Source organism: Platalea leucorodia (genome assembly GCF_965183815.1).
Source record: "Platalea leucorodia genome assembly, chromosome: 1".
Taxonomy (NCBI): Eukaryota; Metazoa; Chordata; class Aves; order Pelecaniformes; family Threskiornithidae; genus Platalea; species Platalea leucorodia.
This window is the reverse complement of record NC_138823.1, coordinates 137,987,037-138,007,044: the sequence shown is the minus strand read 5'-3', so window position 1 is coordinate 138,007,044 and position 20,008 is coordinate 137,987,037. Positions and strand designations below refer to the sequence as shown.

Here is a 20,008-nt window from a genome sequence, read left to right as displayed (position 1 = left end):
GTGTCCCCTCCGTGCAGCTCTTGTCCCGCTGGTGCCCCCCCATCCCCACACAGCAGTGGTCTCCCACACCCCACTGCCCATGCCCTGAATAAACATCAGCTGTACAAGCAACCTATTACAATGTCACATGAGTTATAAAACTGAATTGCAGTGGCAGCGTATCTTGTTTCCTACACCTTTTTTGCTGACCTGCCACAGCTTCCCTTGCTGGAGCATCTCGTTTCCCCGGGAGCACGCTGCGGTGAGTTACTTCCACTGGAGCTACCAAACAGGGAACAGAAAATAACGATGGTGGCTGTGAAGGTACCACGAAGGAAACTCAAGTTGCGGAAAGAAAAATCCCCGCTTTTTTCCTGTGATTAACGCGACGCAGAGCTTACGCGGGGCGGGGGGGGGCACACGCAGCGAACGGCCGCTGACAGAGAAACAGGGAGGGAAACAACCCGCGCTGACCCCGTCCTTCCGCGGCGCAGAGGGGCAGCGCCGAAGGATTCCCCTTCCCCTTCCCCTTGCTTCCACCCCTGCCCCTGGGGCCCGGGAGCACCTCTCACCCCTCCGCCCGGGCACCGCCTCACGCCGGGGACGGCGGTTTCTGCGCCGTTCCCGAGCCTTCCGCCGACCGGGAGGGCGCGCACCCGGCGCGGCGCCCAGCGGCGAGGGGAACGGCGGAAACTCCCCGCGCCCCGGCCCCCGCGGGGAACCGGGCCCAGCCCTGCCTGCGGCCGGCAGCGGCGCGGCGGGACGGGACAGGACGGGACCGCACGGGCCCGCAGCGGCACCGCCCCCCGCCGCCCCGCGCCTGCGCACGCCCCGGATCCGGGGTTTAGCGCCGGGGCGGCTGTGTCGCACCTGGAGCCTTCGGTTCTGCCGTCCGTGCCCGGCGCAGCCCGCCCTCCCCCGGCCCGGCCCGGCCCGGCCCGGCCCGCGGAGCCCACGCCGCAGGTGGGGAGGGCCGCTCCATCGGCGGAGGGGAGCCGGGGGGCGGCGGCAGGCCTGGGGCGGGAGCCGGGCTGAGCGCGGCCTGTGGCTGCGAGGCCCTGGCGGAGCCGGGCGCCGGGCGGGGGGCCGCGGCGGATCGAGGGCTTCGGCGAGGCCCGGGCAGGCCCGCGACGGGGCCTTGCTTACCTCCGGGCGGCCGGGGCGGCTGCCCGCGCCCCTCCGCGCCGAGCCCCCCGCCCACCCGCCGGCCGGGCGGGTGCAGGGGCCCCCCGGGGCAGCCCGGCAGCGGCTGGGCTCGCCGGCCTTGGTCCGCGCCCGCCGGCTGGAAACTTCGCCATGTTTGCGAGAGCAGCTGCTGCTCGGGCTTGGCGAGCGAGAAAATCCGTACATCTCAGGGAGGTTCTTGCCCCCGGTGTTTTTGGCAGCGCCAGCCTGACCGAGCAGGCTGTGTCGGAGAGGCGGGTCTCTAAAGGGGTCGTGGAAGGCAGCACTGGAGGTGCCTGCCCGTGCTGGGCGAGTTTGTGACTGCCAAGTCATCGCCTTGCAGCTCTCTCTGTTTTGGAGGAGCTTGCGATGTTCGTCATTAAGCCACAGCTGATAGGGCAGAAGATGGTTGTGCTTAAAAATCTTTCGCTGTTTTGGAAAAGAAGTAGGTTTGTAACTTCAAGTTTATCCGTTTGCATATAAGGGGTAAGAATGCCACCCTAACTCTGTGGAGAGGTGTAACAATCTAGTTTAACTCTATATAAAGTTTCACTGAGTTTATAAACGTTTTTTTTTCTTCAAGCCTTGTGTGTAACTCGGGATGGGGTGGTTCTGTATGCCTGGGACAGTGTTTGGGTTTTGTCTGTATATTATCATGCTGCAGCGCCATAGCAAGCTGAAGGGCGCAGTCTTAAAGAAAAGCCGTTTATCACAACACTTTTTAATTTACCAAACTCTTTCTAACAGACTGAGTTCAAGGGAACTTCAGACAAGTCCAAGGACACTTGAGTTTATACATCAGTTACGAGGGAGAGACTGGGTCAAAGCACAGCTGTTAAGGAAGTAGGGTTTGTGACTATTGCTATTCAGCATGTGAGCGCTGGATAAAAGAACAACGTGTTCCTGAGTTTTGGTCAGCTGTAATAAGGTTCAGTGATTGTTTGGGGGAGAAAGCATGTTGGAGGAACACATTTCACTTGAAGGTGGCTGGCTGTTTTCTTATTTGTGAACCGAGACATATCTCTCCTAAGTCTCTGGCAGTAGAATGACAGTATTGTAATTATTGAAGCTTAGGGACAGTTGGCATTGGAGGATACATCTGCATTAGTATTTTAATTCAAATAAATAGTGTGCTCTTGGAATGAGTTCCCAGTCATCCTTGCTTGCTGCGCTTTGGTTCACATCACAGTGTGACCTGGGACTGCATGAACTCTCTTCCTTTTGGAAGAAGCTAAAACTAGAAGGTGCACTTCAGTTATTGAGTGGGTGTTTTCAGTCTAGACAACAGCTTGTATGAAGTGAACACACAAAAATATGTATAGTGGGGATGTTGGATCCTCAATAACTATTTATTTTTACGGAGTTGCTGCTCATTCTGTATTTAGTTGTTAATGTAGACATAGCCTGAGCCTACCATCAGTAGAGCAGGTAAGTTGAACACAGGTGTAGCACAACAGCACCAGGGATCGATTGCCAACTTTCAGACCTAAAACTGTGACAGCTATTGCCTAAGCTGCAAGACTCAAATTTCATAGCTTAAAGGCTGTAGGTCAGCTATAAGAAGAACAGTAAGCAAAAACCCCATGTGGAATAATCACCGGCATTGTCAATAGCTTTTTCAGAAAATTTTTTTCAATAGCTCAATAGTTTTAATTTTCAATTCAACAATTTCCATTACTGAATGGCTCCCAAACTTAGAATGTTTAAAAAGTGCTGTAGCAGCATAAGGATAAATAGTTTTCCTTCTTGTAAGGGTTTAATGACTTAAATGAATAAAACAATGCTGCATATTTGCTGAAACAGTAGCTGGGACTTCTTGGCATTTGTTGAATTACTTTTCCCCTCCTACATTCACCTAGCATTTATGGCAATATAATGAATTAATGTTGTGTTTGGGTTACCGTCACCATATTTGAGAACTTTCTGTTCTGCCTTGAGTGGTTGTTTTAAAACATTCTGACTTGTTTTGCTCTCTTAATCTTCCTCTTAGGTTTTCCTTTCTCAGTAAACCAGCATGATAATTACTAGCAGCCACTTGAAAAATGCCACTTAAAATAGAAAAACTGAACTTTTGCATACTCTTTTTAAATCATCCTGTTCCCCAAGACACCAGTGAATTGAGTGGCTGGTGTATCTGTGTGTTAAGTAACTAAAATGCGTTATGGGCATAAGCTGAACAACTGACTGCCGCTGCTGTACAGGTTTATTTTTTTAACTTTGAGTTTGTTTTCCACCTGTTGCAAATTAGGAAGGTTTCCACTTGCATCACTTCATCACAGCCTTTAGTTTCAAGTGTACTGTGTTTCAAGGTAGTTTCAGTGTCATGGCTGAAAAGCTACAGTAATGAGAAAACTTTAAAATTTGCACAGGTAGCAAAAATGCTTTTGTCATTAATATTTTTCTTATTTTTTAACAAGTCTGTATAAATGCTACGTATTGGCAGCAGCTATGGTAAAGTAACTTCCATTTTTCCCTTGACTTTCCTGTGAGTCAGTCCTCTTGGGTTAAAGGGAATCATCAGCTTAAGCACCTGGAGATTTATTTTTCTAGCTTGGATTCCGTAGCTGATTCCGTGTTCTCAAAACAAGTCTAACCTAAAAAGCTTGTTAGAATTGGGTCTGTAGTGTGTGTAGAATCCACTGAAAATGGCAGACTTGCTTTCTAGAGCCCAGTCTTGAATTTTTTTTTATGCAAAGACTAATGTGTTGTGTGAAAGTCTGTACAATAACAATCCTTTGAAAAGCACTGCTAGACTGTTGCAACCTTTTGCCAGCAATTGTACCGTTCTAACTTAAAAGCTTCTTATCGATCCCCCTTCAGCCTGTGTGTATTGAAGGATCTGAACAAAGCTCCCAGTTAGTTCAGGTTCTTACAGCTTGGGATTGACTCCAGCTTGACAGGGCCTTAGCACTTTGCAGCTCTTAAGGGATCTGAACAGAGGGCAGCAGGAGTCTTGTCAGAGTAATGACCATAGACTAACAGTTGCCTGATGCGGTAGAATAAATGCAAGCCATGTTTGAATCGTTCTCCCTGAAAACTTTCTTCTGACTTTTATTTTAGACATGGGCAAGTCACTTTCTCACCTGCCTATGCACACGTGCAAGGAAGATGGCTATGATGGAGGCACAGTGTCTGATAATATGAGGAATGGGTTAGTTCACTCGGAATCGCACAACGAAGACAGCAGATGTGGAGATGTATCGCAGTTTCCCTATGTGGAATTTACAGGAAGAGACAGCGTCACCTGCCCGACTTGCCAGGGAACAGGAAGAATTCCACGAGGTAAGTTTTCTTTATTTCTTTTTTTAACCTATAAATTTACCTCATAACCATCTGCAGTTGTAACTATAATAATCTGTAACAAATAGCTCTCCTAGTCAAGATGACATTTTTTCATCTTTTTGACTTTTTAGCACTAAGCATTTTGCTATGATTACACTGGATGAGTGAAACAAATTGGGTCAGCTTTGGCTGTTACCTGTTTGGTCTTCTCTTTTCTGTGCAATGCCAGTGTTCCTTGCTTCTCAGCTTTAAATTCGCACATAACCCTAGCTCTTGCAAGTTGAATTTGCAAACCTTTATTTTTGTGACATTTTATTGCATCTTTTTTTAACTACCTATTTTAAACTATTTGAATCAGTATATAACTTTGTAAAAATACCTGCAAATACAGAGAGTGAAAAGTAGACCTGTGCTACAACACCTTTTCCTCGATCATTTGTAGTGAATTTTCTTGCCCTCACTGCTGTCCGTGCCTCTTGTTTTCCTTTACCCTCCCTTTGTCCTATCTGTCCCTGCTAGGTGGAGGACCCCAGCTGGGAGCTGAACATATATAGGATCTCTGGCTGCCTTGGGAAGCAGTAGGCTGCACAGCATGAGTCTTCAGGCCTACCCGTTTTGTTTGCTTGCTGCCCTCATCCTTTACTTTTCCTTTTCTTCTAATAAAACAGTCAGCTTTATTACGCTTCTCTCCTACGTGATAAGCCACCTGAATAGCTATTTAGAAACAGACCTTTGAAAGGAGAATGCAGGATATCTGAAACTGGGCAAAAGGAGAGTGGCAAATGCAGTGTGCTAAGGCACAGCCTTCTGCTTCAGCTGTAAGATCTTCCCTTTGACTGAGGGGAGGAACTAATGAGAAGGTTTTGTATTTGGTACAGCTTTGCTTTTGCCAGAACTCTTACCCAAAGTAGATTATTGGGTGTAAAAGCTCTCAGAACTGATCTTGAGCAGCAGCTCAGGAAAATTGACTGATGTCTGTGCCATATTGTCCTTGTACGTGTGCTTCACACAGATTAGGTTCTGGTATGGTTCAAATACTTCTGTCTCACCTGCGAATAAGTGGCAGGGGCCACAGGATATTTAAATGGTTGCAGATAGCATAAGAGATTTGTGTTTTAGCTGTTAAACTTTGCACTACGATGTATTCTTCGAGTACCTCTGAATTCAGCAAATTTGAAGTGTGGAAAAGCTACACAACTAAAAATTATCTGAACCGAAAGATTATAGAGAAGGAAGTTTGTTCTGTTAGCTTGTTAACTTGAAATACCTGATAATATCAATGGCAAGTTTTACTCAAAGTACTGCTAGCTAAAATGCAGTAATAGTGCAATTCCTGTGTTCAAAAGCTTATTTCTTTGACTATAGGATTCTTGGATGTAATACTTAGACAAATCTGAGTTAATTTATTAAACATTTTGCAGTAACTATTAAAAATGCATGTTGTCCATACGTTCTAATGAAATAATGTGATTAAAGCTAGAACTTTACATGAATTATTAGAGCAAATAGGGCTGTCTTTTTAATTTTTCTCAGTACTTCAGGGGGAAAAAAAAAAAAACATGTTTAGGTTTTTTTGAGGAGAGAGGGGAAAAATTAAGTGGTCACAGAATGACTGCATGACTAGTAGGGAAGACTAACACGTGATATGATGGCTAAACTATAATAAACACATGAAATGGTGTTTTGCTACTTGGACAGCTTTAGCTTTTCAGTATGATAAAGTATGAAAGTAGGACTGTGCTGTTTTGTTCAAAGGTTGAAAATGCTTCATTCAAGTTGAGATGAAAATCTGTTTGAAATTGGTAGAGGTTTTTTGGAAGGTTGATGTTACATGCTACTGCCTGGTTAGTTAGCAGGCTTTGCTCAGCTTAGTGATTCAGCACGGAATCTCTTCTACGTGGTTGATTAGCTAAGTGAGAACGCTGGTCACATTCTGCATTTGGCTTAAAAAATGCAAATCTGACTTGGTCTTGAGGCCTCTCCGTTCTCATATAGATGAATCTCAATTCTGTTTTCTTGTACAACAAATAGCGAAAGCTATAAAGGCAGATGCAGTCCATGTATTTTCAACAGCTCATCTGTGCTTTTGTGTTTTTTATTTCTGCTGTTAAGATAACCCCCTCTTAAAAATGCTGTCTAGTGAAGTAACTTGTTGCTTGGTCAAATTCCAGTAGATACTTTTTTTTGGCTTCCAGGGTGCTGCAGCTCAGTCCCATGAGAAATGGTTGTATATACTGGTGACTTCCAGAATGCAATGTATGTGTAACTTGGGTTGCCAAAGCCACCCAAATTGATACATGTATTTGTCTTTAAACAAATGTGACTTCTGCTTTTCAGAAAAGTACATGTAGAACGCCTTCTGGATCAGTTCTTACTGCCCAAGCTTCTGAATGGTTTTTCCTATGACTTTATATGGTCTGGCAGAGAGAGCTGGAAGCTGTTCTGTGCCTCCATTTCTCTGGATGAAATGGTGCCAGAGGCATGCTGCTTCCTGTGCATGTATGCAGCGCAGAGGCAGAATTTGTTGCTGTTTTGGTCTTTGTGGGGTTGGTGTTTTTTCCTCTGTGTTGTATAAGCCATGATCTATTTCAGAAAGTGACATAAGCTACAGAAGTATTCTACTTGGGCCTATCTGGAATTTAAATGTTTATCTTTAGTGTTTATTCTTTGGTGCCCTTAAGTTATAAGGGGTACGCTTGGTTTGAAGCAACGCAACAATACTTATTCTTTGTTTGTCTAAATTCTGAAAGGGTGTTTTTTGTTTCCAGGGCAGGAAAATCAGCTGGTAGCATTAATTCCATACAGTGATCAGAGACTGAGGCCAAGAAGAACGTAAGTTAATAGCTAGTTTTGATACATGACTCTACAGTTAATTCTTCTAGTTAAAATTCAGCAATTTAAAGGACACAGTGTCAAGAAGAATCAAACAAAAATCACTGGAATGTTTTTTTGTATTCAGTATTGAAAGAACCCTGCTCATGAGTAATACCAACCTTAACCTCTAACTCTTGGAGAGTTATTTATTAACAGGTGTCCACGCTCCCATCACAGTATGTCTTACAAAGCTAAGTAATACTGTATGATCTCTTCATGTAGATATTTCTCTGAACATCTATAGTAATTATGCAAGTATTTCTCAATCCCTGTAGCATCTTAATTGATCTAAGCAGATACATCTTCAGTGTTAAAGTCTAAATAAAGTGATAACTTCTTTGGGCCACTACTGCAAAATAAATCGCCTAGAAATTCATTTGTAAAGCTCTGAGCAGCTAGCAAAAGCAATGAATTCATCATTCTGATACAGAATATTTAGGGTTTTTTTTTCTAGTATCTACTTAAAGGTTTAATTACAGTGCTCAGGGCTGCTGCTTCTGTTTTTTGTTTTTTTGTTTTTTGTTTTTTGTTTTTTTTTTTTCTTAATGTTTGGATGTTTCTGTAGTAAGCAGAAATGAGTGCCAGGAAAAGAATACAATAACTTCACATAATTCTATCCTGGATCATATATCTGATGTAACAGTAGTATAAATTTGAAACACATTATTTTAGTGTTCTAATTTTGAGAAAATTGGAGCTGCAGCAGAGCCTTTTATTTGTGTATTTTTTTAATTATCATACACACCTTTTATATTAGGTTAATTGTGAATTTCCTGTTCCTTAGCAGGAGTCTAATACTTTCTCTGAAAGTCTTTTATGACAAAGAATCCCACGTAAGGCATACAAGAGCTTTATTCTTCTTTCTGGGTGTGTTGTGCAAGAGTCCTGCAGAATGACAAATGTTCTGCTATAAATAAATCTTAAGAGGAAGTGCTTATGTTTTGAAGCACATAAATATTTACCTCTTCCATTTTCCTCTTTTAAGTTACAAATGTTGGGATAACCACATGTTTTGAAACTTGATTTCTGATGTATATACAAGAGTAACTTCTCTGTTTGACACATAGATGTGAAGTGCAGTATAGCTTCTTTTTCCCCTTTGGAAGCTAATGGAAGCCAGAAATAGACTGAACTAGTTGTATTGACTACTCATGCTCCTTATCACTTAAAAGAAAATAACATGCCACTATTGTTTAATATGCTTTTGAGTCTGAAATGTGCTCTTTTCTTCCTCCAGAAAGCTCTACGTGACTGCTTCTGTAATTGTATGTTTACTACTTTCTGGGCTGGCTGTATTCTTCTTGTTTCCTCGCTCAATCGATGTTGAATACATTGGTGTGAAGTCAGTATATGTCACTTACGAACAGGGTAGACGTATAATATATCTAAATATTACGGTAAGTCTAGCTATCTGTTTGGGTGTTTGTAATGCATAAATGCAACAAGAGATACTACTGTGACAGTTTAATATACATAGAATTGTGGTCTAGCCAGTAATCTTAGTTAGTGCCTTAAGAAATACAAGCAGATACAATGACCAGTTTCAAAAATGTGAGTGGACCTGCTGTGGCTGGTTCCTGTAGCTATAGCTAATAGAGATGTAGTTGCAAGCTACCATTAAGTCTTCTCTTTCCATGGGAACAGTGACTTTGGAGTTCTCCAGATTATTTTTGGAATATGAGTAAAATGTGGTGTGTGTGGATATATGTAGGAATGTTAATAAATGCTGTCCTGGTATTATGCATCTGTCAAAGTTGGTTTTGAGGAAAAATGATTTCTTATCCACCTTAAAACTTAAACTTCTTTCCACATGCTTCTTGACTTCTTGGTAATGCAGTCAGTACAGGATTGCCTGAAGACTTTTGGTAGAGTTCCTCATTTTAAATAAAGCAAGGCAGCCATGGGAGAAAAGGATCCTGTGATAGCTAAATTTCCTGGAAGGAATAATGGAGGATAGGAAGAAATGGTCAGTATTTGCAGTGTAGGGAAGTTGTGCAGAAGTTTTTGCTGCTCAGTATATTCACAAAAAAAAAAAAAGAGAAAGGGGTTAAGTGTTGGTCCCTTCCCCCCCAGTCTTATAAGGCAGGAAAATATACTCGCATAATTTCAGGTATTACTGTCTCAGACACAAATTTAAAAATGTGTGCTCATCAAGATACACAGAATGGATCGCTGTTAGTGTTGTGTTTTGTTTTTCAGAACACACTAAATATAACGAACAACAACTATTATTCTGTTGAAGTGGCAAATATTACAGCCCAAGTTCAGTTTTCGAAAACGGTTATTGGCAAAGCACGGCTAAACAACATCACCAACATTGGTCCTCTGGATATGAAACAGGTAAATAGGATAGGCTTTCAAAGTTGAATACGTGTTAATCTTGGTATCTGAATCTACTAATTTGTGTTTTCATTGCTTTTTTTTTTTAGATTGACTATATGGTGCCCACAGTCATACAAGATGAAATGAGCTACATGTTGTAAGTGTACTCATCTCTAAATATCACATGGGCCTGACTAAAAATTATGATGGTGCTAAAAATGACTTTTTCAAAGTCAGCGGAATTGTATTTGCAGAGATGAAGCGGCATTTTCTTTGTGTGTGTTTAATAGTACTGAAAAATACTCAAACTACGGTTGTTTCAACAGTCTCATATAGCGGCTTGCTGTACCTGGCTGTCAGCACTTTGAATGGTATCTATCCCAGTGTTGTAGGCCTTGGCAATAGCTAGGACCTGCTGCTTTGGGGGACGGAAGTGCAGGTGTGTTTCCCAAACACATTCTCTAGTAACTTTCCCACAAATTTCTCTGGTGGTAGAGGGAATTTGTATTTAATTCTATACAAATTAGAGGCTAATTTTTATTTCTTTTCTTCAGACCACGTGTATATAATGGTAAGCAGCCTGTCCTTTAAACTTCAAGCCGTTCTATTCATAGCTTCTGAAAGTTCATTTGACCAACAGACTATTAGCTCAGTATATCTTGGTAACAAAATTAAATGTTGGTTCTCTTACACCGAAATGCAGACTGAGCAGAAAGAGTTAACTACCGAGACTTCAGGTCTGTGTGCAGTTCCAGTGGATGCCAGCCCCTTTGGGATGCGAGAGAACCTTATAGCTTTGAAGTGTTGGAATAAATTGAAATAGGTATGAAATAGCAAATTGGACACTAAATAAGCAGACAGTGTTGTACTTCTGTCCCTCTTAAAGGCATGTAAGTTAGCTTTATGTAAACACTGAATCCTGTGTATCTGCTCACCCTTTGGATGCATGAGCAATAAATAAATATGACCTTCATAGAACTCATGCTGATACCTACCTCATCACGCCTTTGGTGCAATAACGCATTGAAACTTCTTTCGCAGTCAGTAGCATGGCCTTAATTTCAGTAACGCTGCTGAGAGTCTGTTTCCAACAATAGCTGCAACTTTTAGCTGTTAGCTCATGACAAACCTTAGAAAAACCTTGGGTGACTTGGAATCTGTAGAGAGATGCGGACAGGTAAAAGCTGCTCTGCCTGTGGCCTGAACTAAATGGATTTCAGGCTCTTCTGCTTGATAGCTGCGGCCTTGGCAATAGTGAGGAACAATGATGCGCTCGCTGGTCCAGCTTGGAGGTAGGTTGTGCAGTCTTTGAGTAGAGGCAGAGAAACATCAGTGCCAGTAGTCCGTAATGTGGACTTGCCCTCCTGCAGGACAGCGTTTGTGAATGCTACTAGAAGAGCAGACTAATAGGTGGTTTGTACACATGTGAAAATATTCGTTGCTTCAGCACAGTGACACTAGGCACGGGCTATAACTATGGAAGTTTGTGTCAATTAAGGATCTAAGTTCTTGTACAGGCTGATACAGCAAGGTCCTAGTACTTGTCAGTAGCACTCACTAGCTTTGTTGTGATGTGTTTAAAATGTACTAAACAGAATTTGAGCCACACACAAAACTATAGCTGTTCATTTTCTCAAGATTTTCTGTATGTTACACAGTTGGTATTCATTGACCTTCCTGACCTGCTGACAGTTACTGTTGTTGATGGGTTTCTGCTCTTTCACTGTGTTGTGAGTCTTGAAAGCCTGGGTTTGCTGTATGCAGCAACCCTGGTGACAGCAAGTGAGCTTCTTTAGTTTGAACACCCAGGCAACGTAGCTTCAGCTGGCCTTAGTAGGGTTTTGTATTGGTTACTGTGTCTGGGTTTTTTCTCTGCTCACAAATATTTAACTTTCCAGTGAAGGCCCTGGGATACTCTCTGTAATACAGACAGTATTGTGGGTTATAGCATTGGGGGTTGTACAGTGTTTCCCCAGCTAGTCAATTTAGGTCTTGTGTTAGTTGTAACTAGCTAGTTGTTTGGATCCTGGAGAGTAGGTGTCCTGGAAAATCAGCTTAGGTTGAATACAGGAGATCTTAGAGACCTGAAGTGTCTGCGTACAATCATCTGTGTTCAGCAGACCTGTATGATGAAATCAGCACCATACAGGGCATTTCTACCCATTTATTTTAGAGACCTGGCTCAACGTGGAGTTCCTCTTCAGTGTAGTTTCCTAGCTACAGTTTTGTGCTGTGTGCATTTGGGTTTTGGTTTTTCTTTTTGTTTGCTTGGTTTGTATGTTTTGGTTTTTTTAAAATAGCTTTATTTTCAGATAATCTGGACTTAAAAAACCAATATGTTGGTATTTACATCTCTGCCTGTCAGCCAGTATGTGCTGTTGGATACGAGCTGACTTTGTTATGTTACAGGTTGTTTGTATTTTGGATTAGAAAACTACAATAACTGAGAATATCTGGCATTATGGTCTAACTAAATCCTGTTTTAAGCCTTGCAGGCAAAAAAATCAAGATATTTGTCATTACTATAGATACCAATATAAAACAACTTTTAATATCGAACTGTTTTATTTGTATTTTCATATAATTTGAATCACCTGTGTTAATTCACTGTTTAATACTTCATCATATGTTTGTTGGTGCTGGGGAAAAGAATGACAATGGCATGCAAATATTGTGGGTGGCTGCCATGCAGTCTTGTTGCCCTGATCACATGCCTTTCATTCCAGAGCTGATAAATTTGTGACCAAGAGCAATTGATTTAAGGAGGCGGGGGAAAAAAGTATACACTTACATAGTGCTCTGTATAACTGGTGCACATCGGAAAATATAAGTCTGAAAAGGTATCTTGCAGGAAAACAATAACTCTGACAATAACTTCAAAATCTCTGCAGATTGTATTATGCAACATGACATTTAACCAAAGTGGATGAGTGTTAAAAAAAAAAAAAGACTTTCCCAAGTTCTTCATATTTTTTGAGCAAGAATTGCAAGCCCTCAAGACTTTTTTTTATACAAATTGCTGCTTTTACATGAAAAGTTGCTGAAGTTGGCATAACATTGGTCTTTTGTTGTAAATATTCCTTTCTATGTATAAATTTGATAACATGAAGTGAAATTGCAAATTATGTCTATATTCCTTCATAGTTAAAGTCTTCATCAGTGATGAAGTGGTATTGACGTGCTTTAATGTAGTTGTTCAGGTTAACTTTGGTTAGCTTCTGAAAGATGGAGTGACTACTGTCTCCCAGGACACTTTGTTGGCAAGCATTACATGTAAGCAAGCACATGTGAACATAGTTCATGTGAAAGCAAGACTACGTATATGAAAGTAGACCTAGGTGAGTACACAGTCACAGGAAGTGTTTTTGAAGAAGTATTTTAGTTGCCATTGCTAGCAACTCTGTAGTCTCTATATACACAGATAGCAGAATTTCCACTTGCAGCCACAATTCTTGCTTTTTGGATAATTACCTGTAAAATCTTCATGCAAATCTAACAATTATTTTTCTTTTTTGCAGTGACTTCTGTACTTTAGCATCTATCAAAGTGCATAACATAGTAGTGATGATGCAGTAAGTATGGAAACTTCCTATTTGTTGGAAATTACTTTAAAAGCCATGCAATTCCCATTGAAATATTAATCAGGAATACTTAATCTTGGAGTCTGTGCATCGTAAATAAAATGAAATCAACTTGCTTTCTAGTGTAGTAGCTTCATAGTTCTTGAAATGGAACTGTGTCTTTCGGCAGGTTCTGGGAGTGTAAAGACACTTGAATAGGCAAAACTATTATTACTGTATCTGTTCTGCAGTTGGGCTGTAGCCATGGAGCTACTGAGGTCTGAAATACACAAACTCATTTCAAAATATCAGCCATTGTTCAAAAATTGCTGAGATCTTCATGATCTTGAAGTGGCTACAGGCTCCTGGTACTCTGCCAGAGCCCACTTTTCATGACTGATAGCATAAATAGCATGGTGGTTTGGTGTTTTGGTTTATTTGGGGGGGGGGGGAAGGGGCGGGGGGGGGGGAGGAAAGAGGTGTAGACTGATTCTCTAATCATCATTTACTTTCTCCTTGCAAAGCAAGGTATTAATGAGTAAACCTCAGCTTTACTGTCTTTAGGAAAAAAAGTCTGTGCTGAGGAAAGCAAATGTCTTTCATGGAGAAAATCTGTAGTGGTAGACTAGTATTGTTTTAACTTTATTTAAAACCTTCTTATTAGTATTACATCTTTTGTTCTAAAACTTTTTCCTTAAAAACCTGAGTAACGTAGAAACACTAATCTATGGAATGGGGAACTCAAGTTGCTTACAAAACAAATATCTCTTCTGTTTTGTCTTTTTAAGAGTGACAGTGACAACCTCTTACTTTGGCCACTCTGAGCAGATATCCCAGGAGAGATACCAGTATGTGGACTGTGGAGGAAACACAACCTACCAGCTGGGCCAGTCAGAATATTTAAATGTACTTCAGCCTCCGCAATAAAAGCACCTGTTGGTTAGTGTGGAATGACTGCTGTTGACGCTTGCAGAGATCCTTTGAATAGGACTGGTACTACATGAAGGGGAGAGTATGTGCATGTAAAGCATAGTGAACGTGGTGACCTGTTCACTTTAGATGCAAGGAGGGAAAAGGTGCAAAATGTATATAGATGCACTTGTTAAATGTTGTGTTTTCCCCTTCTGTTTGCTTTCAATTACTGTAAGCACTTCTGTCAAGTTGTGTGGTGGGAGGGAGAGGGGGAATATCAGATTCTTGAACTGAATTGGGACCTTTCCTTACAGTGTGGTACATCGGCTTAGAGTAACTGTGTATGTCTGTGTTTAGGTGAAATGTGAGCATTTTAGAAAAATTGATACTCATAAATTTTAAGTTTATACTTCAGTTCTTGATATTTGACGATTGAAACTGACAGTATTACTACTTAATAACAAGATTACTTTGAGGTATCTGGGTTTGAAATTTCTATTAGTAAATCAGTGGCGATAGTTCTTTATTTTGGGATTCTACTTCTCATTTGCTGTACATGATTAGAGGTGACATGCAGTCTGTGAAAGCCAGGAAAGCTCTCATGGATGACACTATACTTGAATGTGCAAATTCTAGAATCTGGCATCTTTTCATTCATATTCCATCCTGCTACCTCTGGGATGTTACAAGGAGAATGTTAGATTTAAAGTTGGGTTTAAAAACAAAACAAAAAACCACCCGCAGAATCATTACTGAAAAAGGAAGAATTCAAGACTGTTGAAAATGAATGGATAAAGACTTTGATGGTGTCATTCTCCTTTGTTTTTTAGTAAACTTTTGAGTACAGCTACTAAAATCAAGATTGTGCAGTTAGAACTAGGTGGGAAACTGTTTGAGCATGGGTTTGGGCACCTTGATGTAAATTTTCATCATTTTTTATTGTTTTAATATACTGTGTATGTAAGCTACTTGTAAGTGCTGGTATGTTGAGGTGTGTATGTTTAGTGCACAGGCTCAGTAAGCAATGCAGTAGTTATCTGAATCTCCAGAGCACTCACAGTTCACATCAAAGTTATGTAAGGGAGAATAAAGCAATTCTTTCTGTAAGACTAAATGCTGATGTAATCCTGAGACTGACTTATAACAAAGCTATTAAATAGTTTCAGTAGGATAGTTTGCACAGTGAGAATTTCTGGCGTTATTATCAAACATGGTGATTGTAAATTTTGGGTCCAAAGTTGCTTGACTTCTGAAGGCTGACTGTTCTAAGGGTTAGGTACAAAACTTTTTAATTAACTAGATTAGGATTGTTTTATTTCTGAATTAGGTAAGATGCAGCGGTAAGAAGGTATTATTGAGACTGTTGCATTGTAATGAATAATATATATTTTTAAAATAGATGTTGCAGTTTTTATGCTGCCCATCTCCTGGAAATAAGCTATATAAAATGAATTAGCAATAAACACTATGGAAAAAGGCTACTGAGTAACTTCTTGCGACTAACAATCTCTTATGCTCCAGTACTTCAGTTAAGGTACCTGTCTATATTACTCTTTTCTTTATTGGCCTTTCTTAGATGGACCTAACTGGGTGGGTGGGGGAAAGAATATCGATGATGTAAGACTGATTTAAAATAAATTAAGTAACCATACAAAAAAACCCTCCTCTGTTGACTGCTATGAGCACTTACTCTGAATGTCTATGAAAAATGAACCTAAACTGTCAGTTTCACATAACTGTTGGTGAGATGAAGATGTCAGCTTTGGGCTTTGGAGAACTTCTGGAACTGGAATAGTCAGTTCTGATGACTTACTGTAGTTACATTCTGAAAATTATTCTTGAATCTGGGTACTTAAAAGTAAACATTCTTTATTACAGCTTACAGTCATAAGGGGAACTAGTTCACAATTGACTTTAGTCTTCCTAGAGTATAGATGAGGTTCAGTCCCGTGGCTGATAAAATGCATACAGAAGCTTGTCTGATAGTCTGAAAATATATAGGTGATAACTAAAGACCAGGATAGTGGGGAGCTGGTTAGAAGCAGAGAGGTAAACTCTCCTATGTTATCTGTTGTAGAAAGATTTGTTTATATTGGAGGGTAACAAGAGAATTCTGCTTTAAACTATGCCAGATCTGAAGTCAGTGAGCAAATGATCTGGATTTTTTCTTCTAGGCCTAAGTATTTATACCTCGAGTGTTGGTTTTGCTTGTTTTGGGTTTGTTGGGGGTTTTTTTATTTTGTTTTGTTTTCAAGTAGAAAAAGAAGAAAACAGCTCTAGGCAGGTATTTACATCAATTTTAAAACATTTTTCTTCAAAGGATAAAAGGTAATCTAAAATAATTGGAATGGCACAATGATAAAATTATTTGGTGACAGCGAATGCTGCTTGAACAAGCATGTCGGGGGAAGGTTACACTGTTTATGCAGTGTTGAGACTCAAACTGACCTTTGAAAGTTTGGCAGACATGCTGAGCAAAATACATACTTAAATCTGTGGACTTCACATTGCATGAAATGCTTGGTATTGGCTAATTTAAAATAAAGTATTATGAGTGGAATGAAATTCTTTCCATGTATGTGGCAGAAAGGGGAAGATACAACTCTTATTTTTAAAGTCTGTCATCTGGGATATGTAATGGATGTAGACTTACTGAATGACTAAGAGTTCTCACCTTAAAAAATAAAGGCTGGAGTAAAGATCCTATTGATGAATCCTCAAATTAAGTCAGTTGCAGGAAAATCAAAAGCTTAAGGTTCCGTGTGTGCTAGTACGTCCTTGCAAAACTGTCAGCATATTACTAACCAAACAAGGCAAGATTTTGAATTTACCTGCTTATCTGAAGAGGTGTTATATTAAAATCAGTAGTTAAGACATCTGTTTGAATGCTTAACTTAGACTTGATTTCTGTGAGTGAGCTTGGAAACATGCTAAAGGAGCAAAGGAAATCAGTATTAAGTCTTATAACTTTGTAAACAAGCTATGAGAATAGATCCAAGTGACAGACCTGTAATTATTTCACATTTTTTAATCTTGTTTTTAAAATAAAATAGGCAAGCCTTTCAGTTCACTGTAAATCAGTAGGTACAAATTCTCTCCAGAAGGTCAACTTGAAGAATTGTAATTTTTTCCTGGCTTGTTTTCCTGTGTGTAAGATGGTTTCTGAAGGATTTCTTCTGAAGTGATTCGTATTTCACTTGTAACTTCCCCGTAATCTTCAAATACTATCAAATACACGTATACTGGCATTGTAGCATTGTGTTTCAAGGGATTTACTTCTAGTATAATTCTTTTCACTTGAATTCTTCATAGCAATTCCTGTACCAAAACCTGTTGCACTTTAAAATGGAAGCTCTGTTAGTTATCTCTTAAAACAGTGGTCCAGATGTTGCACTGTAATGGCACAATTGAAAAACAAAACTTAATGTATTCTGTATAGAATAACTGTAAAATTTCAAAATTATAACTCAAGGTAAATTAATATGGAACACTTAAATGAGTAAAAATGTTGGCCATTTGGCGATTCTGACCTGGAGAACAAAATCATTTTACATTTTAAATATAGCTTTAAAAATAAATGAATGAATAAAGCCACCAAACAAACTCAAAGATCTAACCATCAAATATCCATTTGGAGAGATTTGAAGGGAAGCGCTCTTACTAAAAGATGTAGTTACCTGACACTTTCTCTTGAATTCCTGGTGTGGGGAAAAGCCTGTAGAAGCTCAGTCATAATTTGTTTACTCATCCGGATATTTAGGGGATAGTTGCTTAATTCTTAATCTTTTGTGAAGACAAGCATAACTGTCTTTTCCCTGTGTGGTATAGCTTTGAAGTTCTTAATGCACTTCTGATGTGTGCATGACCGTGATGCTAACATTGTGGTGTTTATATTTTGCAGCCTTATGTTGCCAGACTTAAGTACATGCCTTAGTTGACTTTGCTCCAAATTGTCCTTGAAGTTCTGCAAGTGAATAAATTTTTTCGTAGTAGTACATTGCAAACATGACTCTCGGCTTTTTAGCGTGTGGTGTTCAAAGTGAACCATTTAAGCACTGAACCTCGAAGTGCTTGGATTGAACTGTTAAGGTCTTTAACCATCTGACTGAAGTGTTGTGCCCTCATGATGGAAAGGATGGTGCTTGGAGTAGTATGAGAGAGATTTCTAGATTGAGAAAATATTAAAAGAAAAAGTGTTGTTTCTTATTCAGCATTTAAGGCTTCCTTTTTTTTTTTTTTTTTCTTTTTTTTTTTTTTTTTTTTTTTGTGGTGGTGATGGGGGTTGTGTTTTGCTTTTCTTCCCAACCCCCAAATCTGTAGCGGGACTTCTGTCTGTTCCCAGGCAGCACCTTCTGAAATGGGTGGCTTTTTTCAGAGTTGGGCAGCTATGTGAAGCTTCACATCAGTTGGACTGGACTTCAAAAGTTAAGAGAAAAGTAAGACTAGCAGTAATACCTCTAAGAACTAAATTTTTTACTTGCCTAACAAAATGCTGCAACCCTAGCAATGCTTCCAGGCTTACTGTTACTTCTGAAAGGGAAGGGCAAGTAATGTAAGTGCAACCAATGTACTTCAATAATAGACTACAGCAACCAGCAAAACATTTGTTAGTGTTGGCCCTCATCATGCCAAAAAATCCAGATTGTTTTTTTGGCTTTGGGGGGGTGGAGGAATAAAACCCAACCAAAACATGTTAAAAACAATTTGGGTAAGGCAAAAAACATCCTGTGTTTGTCTACTTGAGAAGTCGCCTTCCTATTTTACCTTTAGCTGGGGAATTCTGGTCATTACCAGAGGGGCGATTTGGGGTGGTTCGTTCTGCTGCCCTACAGCTTTTGCTGTGCAAACCTGCATTTCTGCCTGTAGGCCGGCCTGTTGGACAGGAGCAGTTGTCTGCAAGGAGAAGTTAGTGTCGGGCCCCGCAGCACAGTGTGAGACTGTTTGGTGGCAGTAACATACTGATCCTCGTACTGTCCTCTTCCACCAACCGTCACAAGGGTCTTACAGCCTGGAGGCATATGTCTTTTGGGTACTGAAACTGCTTTTGCTTTGCATGGGCAGGGATATTTAGTGCCAGATGTGCAAGTATATTACGGTACCTGAATATTTTGGGTCTGACTGTCAGTGATTTAGTTCTTTTTTTATTTTAAGGAAGCAAACTTAACCACTGTTAACATCCACTGTACAGAGTGTGCATATAATAACTTGAGATGTATAGAAATACTAATGAGTGATAACTATTTTTGTAACTTAAGAATTGTAAACTGTTGTTCTTGTAACTGTGTAGCAAACAATCTATCAAGTTAAGCATGATAAACACTCTAGAAGTCAAGGGGTATTTGGGAATGACTTGTAGGACACAGAAGCTATCTTAATGTAAGTTAACTGGGACAAGGGATCTTGTTATTCAGAGGTTCAAAATCTGGACTTAACTTCATTATGAACATATGTTTCTAGACAGGATTGTTTGACTCGAAGAATGATATTAAATTTTCTATTAAAAAAAGCTTGGGTCATGTATCTCTTTTTTTTTAAACTGACTTAATAATATTTTTTTTTCTCCTCCTTCCCTGTCTCCCACAAGTTTTCCCCCTATCTCCCCATATTTTTCCCGCAAGCTTTCATGTGTTTTCAATGGTATGATTTCAATTTTTCTAACTATTGGCATTCCATGATGTGAAAACTTTGCAATCTGCTTTTTTTTGATACTATGTTTTATTGTGTTAAGTCTGTAATAAACTGGAGTATCTGAAAGCTGAGCACCATATGTGAATGAATTACTGTTGTCTGATGGGACTGCTAAAGTAACTGAGTTAAAAACCTAGGGTGTTGTGCTGGCTTGACCCCAGCCAGCGGGTGAGCCCCCACCTCACCTGGGATGGTGGAGGGAATCAGAAGGACAAAAGCAAGAAAAC

The 20,008-nt window shown here is 40.2% G+C and overlaps 1 protein-coding gene across 1 annotated transcript; it reads left to right on the top strand.

Annotated features, from left to right (window-relative positions):
• Positions 1 to 807: 807 nt before the first annotated feature.
• TMEM106B (transmembrane protein 106B) lies at positions 808 to 18,327 on the top strand. The gene is made up of 8 exons (XM_082312705.1): positions 808 to 942; positions 4,204 to 4,425; positions 7,194 to 7,257; positions 8,537 to 8,696; positions 9,499 to 9,639; positions 9,729 to 9,778; positions 13,140 to 13,193; positions 13,970 to 18,327. The coding sequence occupies exons 2-8, from the start codon at positions 4,206 to 4,208 to the stop codon at positions 14,106 to 14,108; spliced, it is 828 nt and encodes a 275-aa protein (XP_082168831.1). The 5' UTR covers positions 808 to 942; positions 4,204 to 4,205; the 3' UTR covers positions 14,109 to 18,327.
• The last annotated feature ends 1,681 nt before the right edge of the window (positions 18,328 to 20,008 follow it).

Excerpts from the sequence above, each read along its gene's own strand:
- TMEM106B (XM_082312705.1), top strand. The coding sequence starts at position 4,206 with ATGGGCAAGTCACTTTCTCACCTGCCTATGCACACGTGCAAGGAAGAT. Across the intron at positions 8,697-9,498 it reads TAATATATCTAAATATTACG|AACACACTAAATATAACGAA; the intron begins GTAAGTCTAGCT and ends TTTGTTTTTCAG. Across the intron at positions 9,779-13,139 it reads GATGAAATGAGCTACATGTT|TGACTTCTGTACTTTAGCAT; the intron begins GTAAGTGTACTC and ends TCTTTTTTGCAG.